This window comes from Eubalaena glacialis, chromosome 9 (assembly GCF_028564815.1).
Source record: "Eubalaena glacialis isolate mEubGla1 chromosome 9, mEubGla1.1.hap2.+ XY, whole genome shotgun sequence".
Lineage (NCBI taxonomy): Eukaryota > Metazoa > Chordata > Mammalia > Artiodactyla > Balaenidae > Eubalaena > Eubalaena glacialis.
This window is the reverse complement of record NC_083724.1, coordinates 113,929,507-113,952,365: the sequence shown is the minus strand read 5'-3', so window position 1 is coordinate 113,952,365 and position 22,859 is coordinate 113,929,507. Positions and strand designations below refer to the sequence as shown.

At 49.7% G+C, this 22,859-nt stretch overlaps 1 protein-coding gene and 1 long non-coding RNA gene across 3 annotated transcripts in view; one reads left to right on the top strand and one right to left on the bottom strand.

Moving 5' to 3' along the window:
* SCARA3 (scavenger receptor class A member 3) overlaps positions 1–20,748 on the bottom strand; it is a 37,885-nt gene extending 17,137 nt beyond the window's left edge. The window contains exons 1-4 of one of the 2 annotated variants that reach the window (XM_061200725.1): positions 20,345–20,666; positions 10,463–10,530; positions 2,112–2,213; positions 769–888 (exon numbers count right to left, since the gene is read on the bottom strand). In XM_061200725.1, coding sequence (XP_061056708.1) covers positions 769–888; positions 2,112–2,213; positions 10,463–10,481 — 241 coding nt within the window. In that variant the 5' untranslated portion in view covers positions 10,482–10,530; positions 20,345–20,666. Of the gene's footprint in view, positions 1–768; positions 889–2,111; positions 2,214–10,462; positions 10,531–20,344 lie in introns of both variants that reach the window. The other variant, XM_061200726.1, reaches the window with a different exon arrangement.
* Positions 18,828–20,252, top strand: LOC133098059 (uncharacterized). The gene is made up of 3 exons (XR_009702104.1): positions 18,828–18,872; positions 19,369–19,547; positions 20,163–20,252. It is a non-coding gene; the product is annotated as an uncharacterized LOC133098059 (long non-coding RNA).
* Positions 20,749–22,859: the final 2,111 nt, after the last annotated feature.

The window sequence follows — 22,859 nt, the reverse complement described above, 5'->3', positions numbered from 1 at the left end:
AACTTTCAAATTTGTTTTCACTTTTTAAACATAAATTGTGTTAGTATCCAGAAGGCAGAAGTTACCTGAAACTGGCAGCACGCCATCACCTGGGTCAGCCACCACAGCCATACAAACTGCTGAGTGTATGAGAACCACCAAACTTCAGATCCCTGCGCCTCCCCGGCAGGACCCTGACTTAGTAGGTCTGAGGGAGACCCAGAAATTTGCATTTTAACAAATCCTGGGGGCAACCCTGACGCAGGTACACACCCAACCTCACTTTGAGAAACACAAAGGCCATGGAAAGGGCTTAGACATTGTCCGATCTGGTGATTTCAACCCTGGATGTACACCAGAATCATCTGAAGAGCTTAACTACTGAATTAATTCCATTATCCGAGGTGGGGGGGGCCCAGGCATCCATAGTTTTTTTACAGCTCCCAGATGATTCTAACATGCGGCTGAAACTGAGAACTACTGTCTGGTCCTAGCCTCTCATTTACCAGTAGGAAAACAGAGGTCCTGAGAGGGGAAGTGCCTTGCTCAAGGCCACACAGCTAATTATCGACCAGAAGGTACGAGCCGGTCTTTGCAGTTTGAATCAGGCACTGAGAGCCCCTAGTCAGGAAGATGCTGGTTCTGGTCCAGCATCTCTGTGAGCCACCGAGATCTGTGTTTGTCTTTGTAGGGGTTTTGGCACTGAAAGGACCCCTGATGAGAAACTCCCCCGCAGCCCGGGGTGGAGAGCCCCGGACCAGCGGGAGGCTGCTGGCAGCCTGCACTCACCCAGAGAGGCCAGCACGGCCACAGCCACCAGGAGGAGGGCCAAGAAGAGGTAAAGGATCCGCACTGATGTGTGCAAAGACAGGTTCTTCTGGCAGCGGCTGCAGCGGGGCCCCGGCCGGCCTGTGGAGAGGGGGGGACAAAAAGAGGCCGGTGGCAGAGGCCGCGGCTAAAGGGTCAGTTCTCCTGCTCTGGCCTGTCTCATCCCATTTTGAACCAGCCTCCGAAAGGGAGCTGTCCTGGATCCTCACCTCTACCCACTTCACTGCCTTTTCTGGAGGTCCTAGAGCTTTTTGAGAATAGGCAAGACCACAGTCAGGATCTTCAAAGTACCTGCCCATCACACCATCATTCTGTCTCCATGGCATCGTCATTCAGCCCATGGTGCAGGAAAGCACCTCTTCCCGAAACATCAGCCGTCTCCCAGGGCAGCCAGCCTTGTCTCACCATTGGGTGACCAACTCCTCCCAGTTTGCCTAGGACTTTCCTGGACTTTAGTTAGCACTGAGAGTCTTCTGTTCTGGGAACTCCTTGGTATTGGGCAAACCAGGATGGTTTGCCAAGACTGTCTCAGTTTTAAAGCTGTAAGTCACACATCTTGGGAAACCCCTCAGTCCCAGGCCAACCAGAAGGTTGGTCCCCAAACTTTGCAGGTAACCAGAAGTTCTCCTGGAAGCCAAACGGATGATTCCAGTGTATCAGTTGGTCCTTGTTATAGAGGAAGGTTGGAAGAAGGTGTTCCTGGTGGCTCTGGGAGGTGGCCAGTGGCCAGCGGGAAAGCTGTGATGCTCCCAGCTGTGAAATTTCTGAGATGGATTCAACTTCAGCAGCACAATATGAGTACCAGGAATGTTTAAATACCCTGATGCCCATCCACGCTCCAGACCGAAAGAGATCAGAATTTCTAAGGGTCGGTCTCAGGCATCCCTGGGTGGTTACAATGCACAACCAAGATTGAGAACAGCTACTCTAACCTATACTGAAACCCACCAAGAAGCCCTACTGCAAGTAACAGTTCAGAGGGCGTTGGTTTCTCAGATCAGCCACATACCAAGCTGGTCCTGTGGGCCTGAGAAGGACGGGCCACTTGATGGGCATGGGATACAACGAAGGGGACAGTTCTGGGCCAGCTGGAAGAGCGGCCCTGGGGGAGATGGTCCCGGACAGGTCTGAGGAGGAGCCCTGGAGACAGATGTCACGTGTGTCAAACTCTGACTTCATCTGTACCGCATAACCCAGGCCCATGCAATGCTTCCAGGGAGCAGCGGGGAAGGGACAGCCAGGACTTTGAAGCCATGCGGACAGACAAGTCTCTCCCCAGCCTGGGATCAGCCCGGAGCCCTTACCCTCCTGCGTGCACGGGAAGGACGGCATGTCCGCGTCGTCGTCAGCTGCCAGCTCCTCCTCCGTAACACACAGCGCATCTCCGTCGCCAGCGGCCGACCTCACTGTGATGGAGCCAGAGCTGTCAGACCCAGGCTGGGGAGTCACGCCCACCCCTCTCCAGCTGCCCCATTCTTTTACTGTCCCCACACCCCGCGCCCACCCCCGCCCCTGGGTCCAAGTCAGCCCACCTGAGCTCCAGGTGACCTGACAGCAAGCAGAGCAAAGAAGGATGGAGGTCAGAAACAAGTGGCTGAGGAACTGGGATGTCCCAACACCTCTGGCGGAGGAGAGTTCATGATCTCTGGCAAACTGGTAAAGACACACAGGCCAGCCCAGGTGCCTTCTCTATCTGTGCCTTGCTCAGACCCCTGGGGTGGAGTAAGAAGAGCCTGCTTGATCTGGCTCAGCACCCTTCCATCCCCTGACACGTTGTAACCGAAGCAGGATTCTGCTTCCGCAGGGACGAGGGCGAATCTGGCCCCAGCACAGTCCCCACCAAGACTCTGCATCCAGCCCAGCTGGGGGGCTTCGGAGAGGAGGAGCTGGCGGTGTGAGGACACGGGATGGGCACAGCCTCTGCCTCACACATTGCCTTGTGCAGGACGTGCCAGGGGGTGGAAGGGACCGCGGCAGGAACAGATCTCATGCGGGAAGGCTGATTCCATGCTCGTTCCCTGGGATCACGTGCTCCCTAAATAAGACCTAAGTGATGTATTCCCTCATTCAGAAGATTGCTCCCATTCCCCTAGACACGGCATATCCCTTCCTCCTTACAAGATCTGGTCTTTTTATGAATGACCAGAAGAAAGATGTCCAACATTGGCAGAATGAGCCGGACCTCCAAGTGGGTGTTTGAGAAATGAGGTGGTCTGCATCGAGCTGACCAGGGCTTTTGTGCTGGGAAGTCGGGGTGCAAGCTTATGATGACAACTAAATTGCTTGGGAGATAGTTGGTGGGGGGATTTTTTAAGCTACGCCTGAACATCCAGAGGCAATAAAAGAAAAGATCAATACATTTGACTACATGCTAACATGTAGTCAAAACAACACTTTTGCACGGCCATAAAAGCAAATGACAAACAGGGAGAAAATATCCACAACATACATCACAGATGAAAAGCTAATATACCAAATTTATAAAGAGCTTTTAAAAATTGAGGAAATAAAGGACCAAAAATCCTGCAGAAGAATGAACAAAAGACCCAAACAGGCAATTACAAAAAGAGATATAAAAATGGCCCCTGAATAATTTAAAAGATGTTCAACTTTACTCATAAGATAAATGCAACCTAAAACTACACTGTGATAATATTTCTCACCCATCCGATTGACAAAGATGCAGAGGACAATACACATTGTTGGCCTAGGTGGTGGGGGGAGTTGGGGTTTGAATGCAAAATGGCCCCAAGCTTGTGGAGAGGGGGCTTAGCAGATGCATTTACCCTTCAACACAGCAATCACACTTTTATGAATTTGTCCAGAATATAGACCTCCAACAATCTGAAAATATATGTGACAAGGTTATTCATTACAGGATTACTTGTAATTACAAAATTTGGGAACTATCTAAACGTACAACTATAGGAGATTGGTTAACATACGATGGTATGTATACACGCAATGGGGCTCAGTGCAACTATACAAATGAATAAGGAAATCTCTATTAACCGATGTGGAGTCATTTCCAGGAGATATTAGATGAAAACAGCAAAGGAGCACATATGGTATGTCACTTTTTTGTAAGAAAGAAGGGAAAATAAGAAAACACGCATATATCTGCTTATCGTTAAAAGAAGATAAACAGGAAGAGTAAACCGAAAAACAATGAAGTTGTTTTCTACAAGGGATGGGGAGGGGGAAAGGGATATACGAAGGAGTCACAGTTCTCTGAATATAATTTTGTGTATAGTTTGACTGCTGAAAACATGTTAATATTTTACATATTCAAAAAATTCAATTTTATTAATAAAAAATACTTGGAAGCAAATAAGCCTTGCTTGCTTGAATGAATACAATAAACATACTAAGTGGGGAAAAAAAGGAAAGAGGAACTAATCTAAGTAAATTATGACACAGTTTGGACTCTGTAATCTCAGTCTAGGATGTGATAATGTAGGATTGGGGAAGAAGTGCAAATAAATCTTGAACTTTTAAAGCAATTTTATTTCTTGGTGTAGCATGGGTAAAGCAATTCTGAAGTTATTTTAGATTAATTCAAGATTCAGCAAATAGAGTAAATGCATTGATGTGGTTTGGACCCAGGGTTCTCACTGTGAAAAAAGGGATACAGAAGTATACAACGGGAGAGACAAATAAGAACCCCTTGGAGCTGGACTGAAATTTGAAGGTATCAGTGGGAATTAGTAATTTCTAAAATATGTTTATGTGTGTACATATTTGTTTATGTTCATATATACATATAGATGCATCTATATTTGTAGCTATGTGTATGCATATAACTTTGTTTGTTGAAAGGTCCAGGAAGCAAAGACACCAAAATAGCACTGAACACCCCTAGCAATCCAGATGTTGGTCTCTAATACCATTTCCCACTAAAAAGAACCCAGGCTTCTTAAAGAAATGGCTGATTCTAGGGTTGGGGCAGAGGGTAGGTAGAAAATGAATCTAGAACATCTTGCTATTTCAGAAATTAAGGGAATGCTCAAAAAAAAAATGATAGGGACATATCAAAAAGAAATAGAAACCAGCCTGAAGATGCCCCCACTGGCCAAATCTGGAACAATTTGAGCGCTAAAATAATTAAGTATAATAATGAAATCACAAGTCATTGAAAAAACAGGAATCCATACCAATGATAGACAGACAGACAGGTAGGGAGAAGGGAGGGCTCTTCTTACTGCTGGAGTTGGGAGATCAGCACTCTGCAGTCATCATGGTAAAGACCAGATCAGGCAAGAACCATCAGTGGATGCCACCTCTTGGGAAAATTTTGATGAAGAACAGCATATATGTATGCTTACGTGTAAGCCTTTACTCATGGCCTTAAACTGTCTGCTTACAGACTACTTATTAGTTGCAAGGGAGGAAAAATCCCAGTAATTATATAGTGGGGAAATCAGGCAATGCTGACCAGCACACACCATCATTTACGTAATTTGCTGGCCAAGAGTGCATAACCACAATCGAATCATGAGGAAACATGAGAAAAACACAATGTAAGCATTGTATTTTAAAAAGTTGAGGGGGGGGGGCTGTATTTTTCAAAAATATTAGAGTCAAAAAAGACAGTGAAAGGTGAAGAGACATGACAACCAAATGCAATCCTTAATGTTAAGGTAGAGCCTGTGCTAGAGGGAAAAGAAAATCCATCGAGGTTATTATTTGATCAACGAACATCGGAATACATATGGTACATTAGATAAAGAATTGAAGCACATTCATGAAGTTCATAATTGTACCCTGATCATATTCCTGTTCTTAGGAAATACACACTGAAATATTCAGAAGTAAAGAACCATGATGTATGTAACTTACCCTCAAGAGCTTCAGAAAAAAATTATGTGTTTGTGTGCATATGCAATAAGTGTGTGTATGAATAATACTGCAGTGAAAATCCTTATATGTAAAATGTTATGCACATATAGGACTTTCTTTAGACAGTTTTCTAAAAGTGAATTGACTGGATCAGATTGTAAGAACATTTTAATGTTCTGGAAACAAATGAACAGACTGACACCTAGAAAGGGCACACAAATTACACTTCCACCCACATAGCATATGAATATATACTGATATACTAGTCCCTCCCACAATGAGTCTCATAAAAAATAAATGTCTTTATGAGTTTAACTCAAAGAATCTCCGTATTTTATTTTGCACATTTAAGAATTATTAGTGAAATGGAACATTTTCAAGTGCTTACTAACCATGCCTTTCCATGAATTAACTATATGTAGCCTTTGCCCATTTTTCTGTTGAACTGTTGATTTTTCTTTTCACAGAAGGTTTTGATGAGAACATAACTTATCATCATGTGTCTTGCAGATGTTTCAATATATTTATTTCCGAAAAATTTTAAAGCTTGTGTGTGCACAGTTTTGGGGCCACCATAATGCACTCCAGGGGGAGGGAGAGGGTGGGGAGGTGTGGAAGGGCATTCATATTGTAGCCCCTGATTAAACAGTGGATCCTGAGGGGTCTGTGTTCAAGACTCTTTCTTCCAGAGGGCATTTCCTAGACTTTTGCCAGGTGCCAGGGGAGCTACCGATCTGGGACCACTGCGGTTTGATTCCTTAGATTGGATCACCCAAGTGTGCACATAGAATATATACTAGATCCCCAGACCAGTTGAGGGCAAGCCTGTGTTAACCCAGCACCGCCCCTTTCCCCTCACCCGGATTGTCTGGAGATATCCCATTTCCTTGTCAGCTCTCTAGCAGGTAGATTTCGCATCTAGCCTCTTTCCGTTCCCCTCCGCCCTTTTCAAGGAGCAGACTGGCTGGGGTGAGACTCAAGATCGTTAACCACAGGTTTGGGCGCTGACCAAACAGTAGGAAGACCGTGGCCCATCAGAAAACACTGGGGCCAAAAAAAATAAATAACCCCAACCAGAATGGCTGTCCCAGGGTGACAGCACCTGGAAGCAGCATCTTCTAGGGTTGGAGTTTTATGCTGGGAGGTCTTTGGTTCAGCAAAGGTCCACAAGTGCCCCTTGGGCCTCTCACAGCCTTGTCTCCTCCTGCACCCAAGACTAGAGATTCCTAACATCCAGCTCCTGCCTTTGTGGACTCGTTTGGTTTCAGTTCCTAATTTTAAGGGGTTTTTTTTGGCTTGGTCCCTAGGGATTTCCCCTGTTTTCTTTCAACTCTAGCTATGCATTTAGCAGTTTGCTTGTAGTTTATCAGGCACTTAAACTTTATAACCCAGGAATATTTTAAGTTGGTAATGCTCGAAGTAGAAGCTCCAATTTTTGTTTTTCTTTGTTCCCTTTTTTAAAGTGATGAAGGGTTGGATCTTGCCTCGGGGCAATCTTCACAATGATGCTATAAACTTTAGAGTCGAAAGTACCACTTTCATAGGCAAAAAGACTGAGGTTCAGAGAAGTTAAGAGTGTTGCTTAACAGCACCCAGGATATGTGGTGAAGCTGAGATCTGAACTCAGAAGTCTTCTCTACCGCACCCACTCCCCCCTCAGAGTAACGAGCCAAGGTTCTACAAATGCTAAGAATCCTTGCTCCTGCGACTACAAGGTGAGCAGGTAGAAATGAAGGGGGCTGGGCCCAGGACTGGGCATGGTTCACAGGTTCTCTGGCAATGACCCAGAAGCAGCCTCATTTCCCAAATGCTGTGCGGTCGTGACCACTGTGACCTACCCGGGAGCCAAGAGGCAGAGTGGGCAAGGAATGCCCGATAAGTGAGGGCAGCCCTGAACGGGCTCAGTCGTGGAGAGACTGTGGGCAGCCCCAAATTAAAGATGCCACCATCACTGCCATGAATGCCCTCTGCTTGTCCTCCAGGTCATGACTACATGTCACCTCCTAGCAGTCTTCCTTGAGCTCCCAGACTGGAGGAAGTCTCTTGTTTGTTGCATATTCTTCCACGTGGTCTGTATTTTCCCTTCGTGGAATGCAGTATACCTGTTATTATTTATCTAACAGCTCTCTTCCTCAGTGTTTAAGATCTGAGGGTGGGGACTGTGTCTGTCTTTTTCTCTGCTTTACCCAAAGCCCCTAGCACAGGGATTGGCACAGAGAAGTGCTCAACAAACACAATTTCGCATGAGACTATGAATGGTTTTGTGTTACCCTTCCTGATAGGGGGTCTATGCCTGCATGTGTAATCATGGAGAAGCCTGGTGCAAAGACCAAGGTCAGCCCCCCACCCTCAGAGACTCTGAGTTAATGCGAGGGGAAGGCAGAGACCTGGGTTCATACCCTTTATCCCCACAACTAGCCTGACAGAGAGACAGGGTGAGAAGTTATTCTCCCAGTTTTACAGATGGGGAAGCTGAGTTAGGGGGAGGAGGGTTAACTTTGAATGCCTGGCTAAAGCCACAGGGACAGCTAGTGATGAGACAGGCTGGGACCTGGGACCTGGGACCCTTTGCTTCAGGGCTTGCACCTGGACAAAAACGTCTCCTCGAGCAATAACATACAAAGAAACTATAAGGGCCTAAAAATAACTGCGTGCATGCACAGTTGTTGCAAATTATGGACAAAAAGATACCGAAGACCAAAAAAAAACCCCAACTGCCACTTCTGAAGAGCCGGAAGCAAAAACAGGGTGTCGGGAGCAAAAGCAGGGTACTGTGCATGCCCCCTGCACGCAACACCAACCTAAGGGGTGGGCAAAACTCCTAAGCCGCCCCTCCGGCCAGACCCCTGGACACACCCTTACCCTCACCCCATCTAAGGGACCAGCTCACACCCCACCCCCGTCGGGGAGCAAGCAAGGAAATCTGTCGTTTCAGGGGCCCCAGTAAAGCCTTGCCTGAATTTCTTGTCTGGCCTCTGATCAATTTCTATTGACTGGGGAAGGCCAAGACCCCTGATCCGTAAGAGTAGCAAAGCCTCCTGAATTTTATGCTTGAGTTTCCTCTCCACAGTAACAAACTGCAGGTAGCCTCTGTCTGATACAGTTAGTGTGTTCTCGTGCGTGTGTGTGTGTGTGTGTGTGCACGCTTTGGAGGAGGGTGGGTACAGTAGCAGAAGGAAGGCTGACATGACTGGTACCCTTTATACGTATCCTAAGAAATCAACCCCTTGAGTCCCGCTTTGTGTCTCAGGCTGCTACCCTATCATCAGTCTGCTGACAGTTTAAGAGGATAACATTGCCTGGGACGTTACCAGGACTGCCATCGCTTCCCCATAAACGAGCGCCTCAGGTGAGGCGGTGCCTTCTGTGCTGTGTCAGACCAAACCCTCACCCTAACTAGCGGCACCCTCTCACCCCCAGGTGATTTCAGCCAGAACCACACTGTGGGCTGTCGGATTTACAGCAGCCCCGGGGGCCCCTCGGGGAGGTACTCCTTCCACTAATTGGAGCAGAGACACCTCCTAGGCCTTCGTGCCTGTGTCTCTCATCTCTCTCCACCCCTGGTGGTGCTTCCGTGCCCGCCCCTGTGACTAGGCCTCCTCCCTCTTCTGGCTCCAGGGTCAATTTCATCACTTCGCTGTTTACAGCCTTTGCAGGGAATCTGGGAAGATTTAAATCAAGCAAGATGGACGGACACCAACCTTCAGCAAACACCCCCTCGGAAAGCACACAGCTCTGTCATAACTCTGCTCTCCCACGGAGAGCCCCTAGATTGGCAGTCATTAGCAAGTGGGAATTCACCGAGACCCGTCCGATACTTTGCAGAGCCGCCGGCAGGAAGGGGAATGATGGCCAGCACGATCTCAGCTCTCTTTAGATGAGGGGCTTCGCAAATGTTTGGCCCTATTCCCTTTTTGCCTTTGCTGACATCACAGCTCCATAACTCACAGCCCCACCTCTCCCCGCCGCCCCTGCTCCCCGGGTCCCATCCCCGAAGAGATCTTCTCTTTCTAATCCTTCCAACTTCCTGTTTACTAGCGCTGAGCCACGGACCCTGGGGACCCCTAATTTACCTATGTCTGGAACGCTATAGCAACTGTTCCACTTCAGCCTTGTTCATCTGAATGAGGACATAATCCAAAGCTTTGTGAGGCTCTTAGAAGCCAAACCCTGTGCAAGCATGGACTCATTATACTCACATTACGCCAAGACTGAGCCAGTCAGAGGAAGGATGAGGAAACAGACATAAAGAATTGAGAAGAGCTGGGCTTGAGGACACAGAGGCTATGACTGATTAGAGGATGATTGATGAGACAGGATCTGTACTCTCCCCTTGCACTGGACCAAGTGGGGTCAGCAGGGACAGGAAAAGAATTTTCCACCCCCCTCCGCATCTCCCATGCTGCCTGTTCCCATGCCTTCTGGGGCCATGTGACTTAGTGTTGGGTGCCCCAGCTTTCCAGAGCTTTCAGAGAGAGGGAGTGGGAAGGGAACTTACAAGTCACAGAGCCCACCTGTCATGTTACAAAGGCTGGCAGAGGTTAAGTGATCCGTCAGCTAGTTAGAGGTTCTGAAATGCCCAGGGATCTGAAGCAAGATGCAAATACACATACAGAGTGCTTGCAGAGTTACATACACCCAGCGCAGACAGGCCACAGAGCTCGGAAAGGCCTCTTCCATCCAGGCTCAGCATCTGTTTACACGTCTGGCCTGCCAGTGGTTTGTCATCCCCATGAGGTCAGGAAATCTTCCCTCAGCCTCTTTCAGCACAGGGCTGACCTCATAGTGGGTGTTCAAAAAAGATGGGTGTACTGACCTTTTGAGAAGGTCTGCATCCTTAGTTAATTGTTAACTTCTGCCCTTTTAATTAAGAGCTCAGTTTTACTAAAAAAAAAAAAAAAAAAGAAAAGATTAATGATTTAAAATATGGGTTAAATATGGTTTATCCTTAGAGTTCTCCATGGCTAGGGAGTGTTGGGGAGTTCTGATGCATTGAGGATGCAAAGGCTTAAAGCAGCAGAAACTTAAAATGAATATACAGGGAGGGGCCTAATGTTTGGATTGAAAAGGAATGAAAGGGTAGGTTGGGGGCAGTGCAGCAAAATTTAGGATCTTCTTCCCCTCCCTTTCTCAGAGCTGGAACAAGGGATATGATTTTCCTCTCCTAAAGCTAAAAGGCCTCCCTTTGTTTTGGGGGTGGGTGGTGGTTAATTTTTTCCATCAGTGTCCAGTTAATCACTTTCAGAATACCACCAGCATTTTTATGGCCCTCTCAAATCAGGCTGTGGTTCTTTCCTGAATCATAAATAAACCATCCATGAAACTGAGCACCTCCTGACATGCTGAAAACTGAGAAGCACCTGCGTGTCAGTGTGAGCTGCCAGGTGCCCGGAATGGTTGAAGATGTCGCCACAGTTGTCTGAAAAGAGGCCACCTTTCCAGGAAGGCAGAAGTAGCCTCTGTTGCCTTCTCTCTGTCTCTCTTTTTGTACTCTTCTTTTTTTTCATTTTGCTGATTCCAGGAGAAAGGCCACTGGGACAGGAGGGGGGTGGGCTTGGGAAAGGGCACCGGCAAAGCTAGGCTAATGCCTGGAACCTTAAGTATTCAGGAAAACCCCTCTCTTGAGACAAGCTTGGGACAGCCTGCTGCTCTGGGTAGCAAACATCAAAGACTCTGTGAGCCAGTTTCAGCCTCCCCTGTCCCAGAGGCCCCAAGGGATTGGAGCTGTCGTGAGGGAGCGTCTTATCCGTGTCATGAAGAAGCCCAGCCCATGAATGACCTACCAAAGGCACAGCTGGGCCCCACTCTTCAGCTAGCGATCTCTACCCAAATTCCAGGCAGTGAATTAAAAAAAAAAAAAAAAAAATTAGCCTTCAAAGACAGCGCTGCAAGCCCAGACTCATAAAGTAGTGGCAACCACTGGAGACTTGAAAGAACCTCTGTTTCTCCCATACCTACGTCATATTCTCCAACTCAAATATCAGAAAGGCAGCCACAAGGGAACTCCCTTGTTTTTTTCAAGCCTCAGCTGCCACAGAGCCACGTTGCAGAGAGTTTGATTTGAAGGTGCCGGAGTCGGCACATGGCTGGGCATGACTTCTGGCTCTGCTGGGGCTGAGCCGGGTTCACTTGTCCCTCTGGAGGTGGAAAATAGCCCCAACCTGTTAACCAACTGCGAACTCAACTGTGGTCGCAGAATTCAGCTTTTGGTTGACTGAAAATGTGGTGCTGATTCACTCTTTAGCCTTTCAGGGACTGCAATCTTCCATCAGCGTCAGCAAGGGGGAGAGATTCGAGGAACTGAATAAAAGGTCTTTCTTTGGGAACTTCAAGGAACATATTTTGATGATTATCTTCTATGGAGTTCACAGAGTGGGTTTTCAAAACAGCCAATTGGGTCAGTAAAAATAAAGATTTTGGAGTCTTCTCAGGAGCCAATGCTATATTTAAAGTTGCAGAATAATTGTAGTTTATGGTTGGAGAATGCTATAATTAAGGTGGCAAAATTGTTTTCATTGGAACCCTTCTGCCATGACCCCCTCCCCACAGGCTTCCGCTGCGGGTATGTTTATATTCGGATGGGAATCAGTCTGTCCCTCTCTGCTCTAATGATCTGGTCCTTCCCTTTCAGATTCTCCTGCTCGGCAAGGTGTCATGATTTGCTCCCCTGTGACAGTCACCTCTTTTCTGCTCCTTCATTCCTAAAATCCACATTCGATGCTCTTGGGACAGGCATTTCCTCTCCTTGCTGCCACCTCTGCCTGCATCCTCAGGGCCAGCCCCCAGCCCCCAGCATCTGCTGCCTTCCACGGTTCCTGTAACCACAGAGGTTGTGGGCAATCTCCCTCTTTATCCTAAATGACTTTCCTCCCCTTTCTTGCCCTCAGTATTCTAACTGGGGCACTCTTGGCATTTGAGTGGCACAGGTCTCCATTAGACAGGATTTACCCACGCCGAGCAGACATCTGGCGTTCTGACCCACTGAATGCCAGTAGCAATCCCTGGTTATCTGCGATAACTCCAAATGCCAACCCGTACTCTTGGGTTCCACATCCGCGGATTCAACCAACCGCGGTTAGAAAATATTCGGAAAAAAATTTCCAGAAAGTTCCAAAAAGCAAAACTTGAACTTGCTGAGTGACCAGCAACCATTTACATAGCATTTACAGTGTATTTACAGCTATTTACGTTTACACTGGCATTTACAGTGTATTAGGTGTAATAACTAATCTAGAGATGATTTAAAGTATATGGAAAGATGTGTGTGGGTTATATGCAAATACTATGCCATTTTATATAAGGGACTTGAGTATCCTTGGATTTTGGTATCTGTGGGGGACCCTGGAACCAATCCCCCGCAGATACAGAGGGATGACTGTACCCCTTCAAGGGGCTGTATAACCTCTATTTGAGAAGAGAACCCTGGCTATTCACTCAGTACAACAGACCTTAACCCTCCCCCATCACATACACAATGGTCTCCTCTGTGGAGACAGGAGCTCCTCCATTGCTCCTGAACCCCACAAACCCAGTAGGGTGAGAGGGGTGGGAATCATGAGTTTCTTGATCTTGATTGTTACCCCTGGGCCTTCAAACCCCTCACTCTCTGCTTTTCACCACTTCCAGTCATGCTTCCCCTTGCAGGGGGAGTCCCCTTCCCCTCTCTGGGCTCCGTGTGCAAAATAGCGAGAACACTATCTACTGCACAGAGCTGCTGTGAAAATGAGACAACATACAAAAAGTACCTGGTACATAGTAAATACTTGATAAATGGTAGCAACAGCCATTTTTATTAGGATTGTTTTTCTATCCCGCTTGAATTGCTGTCATTTATCTCTCTTTCCTAACGCCTGTCACTCTCAGGACCAATTTCCAACTTTCAAGAAGTTCAGTTTTCAAAAACACGTCCTACAGAGCACTAGTTCAAAATATTCTTTGTGAAAAGGGGTTCTTTGATCAAGTAAATCTGGAAAATGCTGCATTTTCCATCACCATCTCCAGACTCACATTAACATAGTACAAATTTTGAAAAGTTCTGCAAAAAAGAAAAAAAGTCCATCTCAATCTGTGTTTAATTCTGTGTTTCTCAAACTTATTTCACTATAGAATTTCTTGCCATTCTTGAAAACAATGATCTATTAAATCCAATGGAACTGGTAGTCAGAGGTGCACCCACTTTGGGGAATACTGTTCTGGATAAGTACATCACCTGGATTCGATGATTTCTTCATCCTGTCTCCCGCCACCAGCTTTAATGGAGGGAACATGTTGAAAGCCCACTGGGTCTCTAGACCACAGGGCTCCTTGACCTGCAATCTGTAGGTCTCATCTCCACGTTGGCCGCAGCTCAGCCTGCACACCCTCTGGGGTAAACCTCACTGCTGTTCTGGCTGCATGATCGCAAGCTCCTTTCTTGCTCCATCTCCCGCTGTTTTTCCTAATCCCCTGCACTAAGTCTTTATACTTCTGCTTCTTCCCAGGCAATCAGTCTGGCCCCCAGGATCACCTTCGGCTCCCGGGAGCCTTTAGCTTTCTCTCCTGGCCCTGGTGCCTTTCACTCCCCAGCCCTTTCTCTCTGCACTGCACTGGGGACCCAGCCCCGTGGGGGCATGTCAGACACTGGTGTGGCTCTGTCCCCGGTCAAATCTTCCCATCTGCATCCTCACTCACTATTGCTCTTCTTCTCAGCCCACCTCATTCTCCAAAGATGAGCTCACTACCTCCCTTTCTGAAAAGATCAAACCCATTAGGTTTAAGCTCTTCGTCTTGCCCTAACTTCCTCCAGGTGCCTACCCCTTAAACCCAGTGCAGATGAGGGTGTGTGGAGATGGGCCCTCGTGCCCTGGGAGCATAGTGTGGACTCTATTTCCAAACTTCGTTTTTTTTCAATTGAAGTACAGTTGATGTACAATATTGTATAAGTTACAGGTGTACAGCATAGTGACTCACAACCTTTAAAGATTATATTCCATTTATAGTTACTATAAAACACTGACTGTATTCCCTGTGCTGTACAATATATCTTTGTAGCTTGTTTTATACAAGTAGTTTGTACCTCTTCATCTCCTACTCCTGTCTTGCCCCTCCCCCCTTCCCTCTCCCCACTGGTAACCACTAGCTTGTTCTCTATATCTGTGAGTCTGTTTCTTTTTTGTTATAGTCACTAGTTTGTTGTATTTTTTAGATTCCACATATAAGTGATATCATACAGTATTTGTCTTTCTCTGACTTATTTCACTCAGCATAATACCCTCCCAGTCCATTCATGTTGTTGCAAATGGCAAAGTTTCATTCTTTTTTATGGCTGAGTAATATTCCATTGTGTATATGTGTGTGTGTATGTATATATATATATGTACCACATCTTCTTTATCCATTCATCTGTTGACAGACGCCTAGGTTGTTTCTTTATCTTGGCTATTGTAAATAATGCTGTTATGAACTTTGGGGTGCATATATCTTTTTGAATTAGTGGGGTTTTTTTGGATATATACCCAGGAGTGGAATTTCTGGATCATATGGTAGCTCTATTTTTAGTTTTTTGAGGAACCTCCATACTGTTTCCCATAGTGGCTGCACCAATTTACATTCCTGTCAAAAGTGCACAAGGGCTCCCTTTTCTCCATGTACTCACCAACATTTGTTATTTGTGTTCTTCTTGATGATAGCCAAACTTCAAATGAGCGTGCCTTTTCACTCAGCAACCCCCTTCTAGGAATTTTTTTCTAAGGGGATACGTATACCACTAGGCAAAGATGGAGATGTAAAGATTATCACTGCGTGCTATGATAAACCTGAGGATAAATGTATATACCTTAAATGCCCATTGATAAGGGATTGGTTAAATAAATTATTGTAAAGCCATACTATGGAATATTATGCAGCCAATAAAAAAGAATGCAGATCTATACTTACTGCCTAGGGAAGATATCTAGGTTCTATTGCTGAATTTTAAAAATACATACATAGAATAAGCCATGTTATTAGTAGTATAATCTTACTTATGTGAAAAAAATGCATGTGCAAATATACACTGAAGGATTTCTGGAAGAACTCTCTTCCAAATCTTGTCAATTATCTCTGAGGGGTAGGAGTTCAGGTGAGTGCGATTTTTTTTTTCCTTTTCTGAATTTTTCAAAATTTTTATAATGGGGATATATGGTAAAAAGATTAAATGCAACTAGGAATGCAAAGAGCCTGTGTCTACATCTTTCCTGGGGCCCCCATAAAGACAGCTTTTCTTCTTTTTAAAAAAATATTTATTTATTTATTTGGGGTGCTCCGGGTCTTAGTTGCTGCATGTGGGATCTAGTTCCCTGACCAGGGATCGAACCTGGGCCCCCTGCATTGGGAGCACGGAGTCTTACCCACTGGACCACTAAGGAAGTCCTAGCCTTTCTTCCTTCTACAGCAAAGCTCAGCCACTCCTATCTCCTTCATCCCCGGGCCCCCATCTCCCCTTCCCTTCTCTCCCTCCACCTTCCAATGGGCAGGCCAGCACCACCTCGAAAAACCATTCACGCCTGGCCCCGCTTCTTACTTCAACTCCTTAGCTCCCTTTTCCTGAAACTTCTCTAACACAAGGTCTTCCTGTGCCTTTGCTTCAAATACACCCACTCCCCTCTAGGTCTCTGCAGCCTACTTTTTTCATAATCAAATAACCCTTGGCTAAGCCTGTCCATCAACAGTCACACTGTTGACCATTTTCTCCTTCTTGGAACTTTCTCCTCTCGGTTTCCATTACATTACATCCTCCTTCTCCCCTGGTGTCCCCAACTGCTCCTCTTGGCTCTGTTACAGGCTCATTTTCTTCTTCCCTCATTGCTTTCTCTAAAAGTAGAGATTTCCCAACATGGGGGAAGGTCATTAGAGAAGTAGCAACCGGCCATCTCCTGACAAACCCTTCTAGGGCCTCTCCAAAGTCAACAGGAGTCAACAGGACACAGCTGGAGTCCTTGGCGTGGCACTCACGGCCTCCTGGTCCTGTGGCTCCCTGCATTTCTCTGCCAACCCTCAGTCTCCAGGCAAATCTCTCTTCCCATCACCGGTGAACACACCCAATGACAGTGCCCAGCTTTCACCAACATGCTTCCTGCTCCTCCTGTCTCTTGGATGACCCCATCCAAACCTTGCTCACCCTCTACTCCTCCCTAAAGCCTTCCCGACCTGCCCCAACTTGAAAGGCTCTTTCTTTCTGGGGATTCCTATGCAATCTACTGTATATACCACTCCCTGGTTCCTTCGCATCATCCCCCTTGCTTACTTGGTTCTCTTCTTAAGTGTGTATGCTTCGTTTCCACCGGAGGGCATCCTTGCTCCCCTTTAGACTAGCCGCTTCCTCCCCCAAAGTGGGTATTGATACATGTTTGCCGACTAAAAGGTGTGGGGCAACATCCCAGAATAACCGCTATTTAACCTGGGTTCAGTTGGATGTGAAGGCTTCCCATCTGCACCTTAAAGGAGTGTCTGCAGGTCTCCAGCTAGACGTTTAGGACACTGCCGGGTAAGGGTCTGGGGCTCAGAGGATTAAATCCGGTATCACCAGCCTGTCCCGTGTATCACATCCTTGAGACTAGGTGGGACTGTTCAAGGAATGGGAGTCCACGGCTGAGACCACAGACTCTTCCAGAGGAGGAGCAGCAAAGGAGGAGAGACGGGAAAAGGACCAATAACACCCAAACTCTCTCCTTGGGACCTCTCGTGCATCAGAGCAAGATGGGCCTCAGGGACCACCCAGCAGGGGAACGAGGCCCAGAAAGGGAAACACTGACCAGAGCCTCACGCGGGGCCAGGACTAGAGCCTCTGTCCTTGACTCTCAAATCAGTCATCTTCGCAGGGAACCAGGCCGCTTCTGGAGGGGTGACACATGTCTGGGAGGGGATCTCACGACAGGACCCTCTCGCTGGAGATGTGGGAGCAATTCCACAGGTGGCTGTCAATGGCTCAGACAAGCCAGTGGGCAGCTCCAAGGTGGGCCCATCACCAGGGGCTGGTGGCAGCTGTGTGCCCCTCAGGTGTGAGAGGGGCTGGACCCGGAGCTGGGGCCTGCTTGCATCAAAAGATGCGGCTGCCTGGGAGGCCCGGCTGCCAGCCAGTGGGCGGGTGGGCAGGAGGCGCCTCGGGGTGGAAACAGCTTGGCTGGCAGAGCGGGCCCTGGCGCCTGGCCATGGGTGGCAGCACACATTAGCAGACCTGTTTTCTTGTTTAAGTACCGTCCCCGCCAACCTCCACAAAACATAACATCACCATGTTTTGCTTTGAGCGGGGATAGTGAATCTTTGCCAGCAGATGTACTTCTCAGATTGGTGCGGCCCTCGGAGGACAGTCTGAAGCCAGCTTCCCCCTGGGGAAGGGCCATCCTGGAAGGGGCCGCCTGCTCTTCTGGGCACTTTGTTTTCTTCCACGTGTGTAAAAAAAATCCTGATTCTTCACACTCCACAGATGCCCCCAGGGCCAAATACTGACTGACTGCCCTGGCTTTTCCATCTCAGGTAGAGGGGGTGGCTCTTCCTGGCCCCCGGGGAGGATGAGGGGAGACCCTGCAGGGGGTGGGCTGGGAATCAACCCCGGCTTCCCCGCAGCTCTGTGGCCCGGGCCCTGGGAGGTTATGGAAGATCGTAGAAGGTTTCCTGAAACTGGGGGAAAAACACACAAGAGCTGCCCTGAAGGCCTCAGCGGACAGGAATTCAGCCCCAGGTGGTGGTGAGGCTGCTGTCTGAGGGAAAAGGAGTGAGAGGGGCAGGACTTGGGTTTCTTGCTCAGAGCCCACAGCCTCCCAGTCAGCAGGCCAGGAAGACGCTGGGACCCGACGACCTGCTTCAGCTGGCCCTCCTCAGAGACCTCCTATAAATACCTGTTCACACCAGCTCTTTCCTCCGCCGCTTAGAGGAGTGGCATTGCCTCACTGAGCTTCAGAAAGGCGGGCCGTGTGTTCCCGACTCCCTTCCTGGGAGCTGGGTGTCTCCTCCATTTCAGGGGATTTCGGCCCTGCCTGGCTTTCCCCCAGTCTGTTTTCCCCCAAAGAGCTCTTCTGGAATGTTGGTGGAGCCAAACCACCGTGAGAATGTGCAGCGTCGTACCATCACCATCAAGGTCCAGAGCAGCGTGGGCCCCAAGCCTGTGGCGAGATGTGGCCTCAGACCTTTCCACAGGCTTCTGGTAATGACCTGCCCCGGGACCGCTGACTGGGCACTGCACAGATGTGGAAGCTGAGAGCAGGAACCCGGTGGGTGAGGCTCCTCTCTGCTGCTAAGGGAACTCCCTGGGGCTGATGATAACTTGCTTGCCTCGTCCCAGATAGATCAAGATGTGGTGAGGCCACAGGGAAGCCCAGACAGAGGGACCAGAGGCCGGAGGGAAGGAAGAGGGATGTATGCATTAGCAAGCACACTGGCCTGGAAGTCAGGAGCCCTGGGCCGGTCCCCCTGACGAGCTGTGAATCTTAAGCAAGTCCCTTCTCTCATCCACAGGCCCAGCAACGTAATTTGCGGGGCCCAGTGCAAAATAAAACTGCTGGGTTCCCTTGTTAAAAAATTATTAATAATCTCCAGACAATGACAGCAGAGCACTGAACCTCATGTGGCGCCCTGGGCCCCCGGGGGACTGCACAGGTGACACACCCACGAGGCTGGTCCTACCTGCTTGGGCCTCAGTTTCCGCAACTATACAACATGGAGGCTGTGATCCATCAGAGGTTTACCCGTGGAGCCTTTCCTTCCCAGGAACCCTCAAACCCTTCTATGCAAATGAAGCGGCTTCGCCAACACCACCTGACGGCACAGTGGAAAGCCCTGCGGATGACCCCGGAAGTCCTTTGCCGTTTCCACATTCAGGAAGTGGAAGAGGGGCTAGGAGCATAAGCGCCTGCCCCAGTGCTATTTGAAGGATTATCGTAAAGCAGGTGAGGGAGCATCAAAACCCCAAAGTTCCCTGTCCCACGGTAGGTCTCCAAAGCCTGCTTCTCCCTTAGCCTGAGAATGACCGTGAAGACCGGGGGTGCACTCTCCCGGGCCTCAGGTAAACCAGGCCCAGGGATGAGCAGCAGGGACCAAGTTTGGTTCTTGTTTCCATCCCAAGAACTGGCTGCAAGGACCACTGTGGTGATGCCCACTGGCCTGGGGAGAGCTCAGGCCTGCACCACTGATCTCCCCCTGCTGCTCTGCGCCCAGGAGGTCAGAGGACGGTCAGCCAGGGTTCAGAGGTCAGGAAGGGCTGGGCCTGGGCTGAGGAACCCAGACAGGGCAGGTGTCTCCTGGGGAAAGGGTGGAAGTTCCCGGAGGAGAATCCTGGGCCTGGCGCTGGGCAAAAGGCTAGGTGAGGGCCGCAGCAGCCTCTGAGATGGGTCCTCCGGATGGGGTGACACCGGTAGAAGGTTGGGCGGGTAACATAGTTCTGTGCTGACAGGTTAAAGGGATCAGATACTTCTCTGGATTTACAGCGGCTTTTCGGGAGAGAGCAATGGCCGGTGAGCACACTCTGCATCCTGCCTCTCCTCTCCCTTGCCTCTGGACTTCAGGGCTCCAGCCTGTCCTCCCAATACCCTTCTCCGGAGGAGACGAAAGAGAAGCCCACGCACTTCTACCCGGGGGCGTCCTCCCGTCCTCGCCCGCCCGCAGAGAGAGGTGCCCACCGCGCCCGGGCAGGGTGAGGGGTCCCGCAGGGGCTCGCCTCGGAGCTCCCGCGCGCGGGCGGGCTTACCTTTCATGGTCCCCGCTCCGAGGCCTCGGGAGGGCCCCGCCGGAGGCGGCTCGGCGGCCGTGCGACCCGGGCTGAAGCCAGCGGGTCCCGGGAGGGCACGGATCGATCGCCGCCCTACGCGCCGCCCGCGGGAGTGGGGCTCGGTGCCGGAGTCACGCCGGAGCCCCGGCTGCGGAGGCGGCGCGCCGAGAGGAGGGTCCGCGGGGTCGCAGGCTGGGGGCGCCGCGCCCCGCCGTCCATGCCGCCGCCGCGCTTCCCGTGGAGGCCGGCGAGGCGAGGGCTGCGGCCGCCCCCGGCCCCGCGCGCCCGCCCTCCCTCCCTCCTCGTCACTCCTTGGGCCCCGGCCCAGATCAACTTCCTCGCTCTTTTCAAAAGTGCCGCGGCCGGGCCTCTTTGTGCCGCCGCGGGCCCCAGCGCCCCGCCCGGCCCCCCCGGAGTCCCCTCGCGCGGGGAAGGCCCCGAGCCCCGCCCGCCGACCGCCCCCGGGCGCCGCGGCGCTGGGGATTGGGGGCGCAAGGAAGGCTCTTCCAGAGCAATCGTTCGGGCGGTGGGGGCCGCCTGGTGGCTGGGGGCTCTCGATTTTCGCTCTGGACCTTTTCCTCACCCATCTGCGGGGTAGAGGGACTGGAAAAGTTAGGATCTCCGGGTCCCGGCCCCTGCCCCCCCCGTCCTCCGGATTGCCTGGGACTGTCCCCGTTTCAGCACTGAAAGTCGCACATCCCTCGGTCCGGGGCAGACCCAGGCGGTTGGTCAGGCCGGCTCTGCCACTCTGGGTGAGTGACTTTGGGCGGCCACTCCATGTCTCCAAGCCTCGGTTTTCTGCAAGAGAAAACTGGGCCCTGAGCGCTCCCAACTTCTGTGACTTTGTTACTGGAGAGGCCTCTGGTATAAACAGTGACATCTGAGGGAACGAGTCTCAGGCAAAGGAGTGGTGACTCTCTCATCCAAGGCCCTCCTCCGGGAGCCTCACATGACATGGTCCCTGATGGGACACTTAGTGAGAACCAGCCATGGGCCAGGTCCTGCCCCAAACTCTGGGAGTGTGGGGAACATTCCACACTGTCCCGGACTCCCTGAGGTTGCATCCTGTGAGGAAAGACAACAATTTAACAAGTAATGGTGCTGAGGCGTGATGGCCATGGTGGCAGGATGGGGCAAGGGGAGACGGACCACACAGTGGGGACCACCTGGCCTGGCCTCTTTCCATAGCTACATCAGCCCCTTTCCCACATCTCCACACCTCCATGCCCACCCCCATTTGGCCCTTGGAGTAAAGTAGGTGAGGCCAAAGGGGCAGAGAAACTTTCTCCTAAGCCTGGGAGCTGAGAAGGGGCCAAGGACAGCCACCCCCGGCCCCCGGCCCATTCACAAATCCCAGCCAGTCAGAGAGGGGGATGCTCAGCTCTCTCTAATCTCCTCCCCTTCCCAATGGCAAGTTTCAGTTCAGGAAGTGCATTCTTTCTGTGATCTCAGCAGAACCTCACCATGACCTTGAGAGAGGGAGCCAGGAACCTACTGCCCATTTTACAGGTGAAGAGACTGAGGTTCGGAGAGGATTTTGCCTAGCCGGTAGTAGTCACGAGGCACTCCTGGGGCTTTGAATCTGGATTCCAAGTCTGCCACATGAGCCTCAGTCTCCCAGACTGTGGCATGGATCAGGAGAGCTGTTTTGTAAACACCAGGGAGATAGCCACCGGCAAAGCATCCTTTAGGCGGTTTACCTATGTATTAATTAATTTAATCGTCTTAGCAGCCCTATGAGATAAGCACCATTATAGTCCTAATTTTTCAGAAGATAGATATTGTGCTTAGTGTCACGTAGCTAGTAAGTGGAGATCTTGGGATTTGAACCCAGGGAGGCCGAATCCAGCCCCTTTGTCCTTAGCCACGGTGCACCACCCTGCCTCTCACAGAAGCTGCTCAAATATTTGTCAAAGAGAGAACAGACAAATGACCCTTGGTTTTCTCCATGCTTTCTTTAGTTGACTAGATCCAAGATGTCTGGTGAGAAAAAGGTCCTAATCTTGTATGTGGGAGGATCCTCTCCCACCACCTTGCCCCCTTGGGACTGGAGGATGTATGTATGTGTTGCTATGGTAATACAGATGCATCAGCAGAGAAATGAAATATACTGGTGTCTGGCTGTAGATGGACCCTGGGTAAGCAGAGCTGGACCCAGCCCTGAAGAGGTTCAGAGGATGAACTCCTGCTCCAGAAGGACTGTGGGATCAAGATCAAGATCACAGATCACAGATGAAGAAGGGAGGAGACCGGATTTCCTAGAAATTACACCAGCCTTTGGGTGAGAGTTTTCAGCTGTAATTTCAGGCAATTTCTATCAACAGCCAGAGGGGTGAACCCAGGGTCAACTGAGATGACTCCCCTTGAGAGACCAGATTATGGAATTGTTAGGATGTGGCTCAGCTGGGACTTGAGTGCAGAGGCATGGACAGCACCAGACAGGGTAGGCAGGGTGGGATGGGCTACGGAGGGTTGCTTAATATTGTTTTTAACT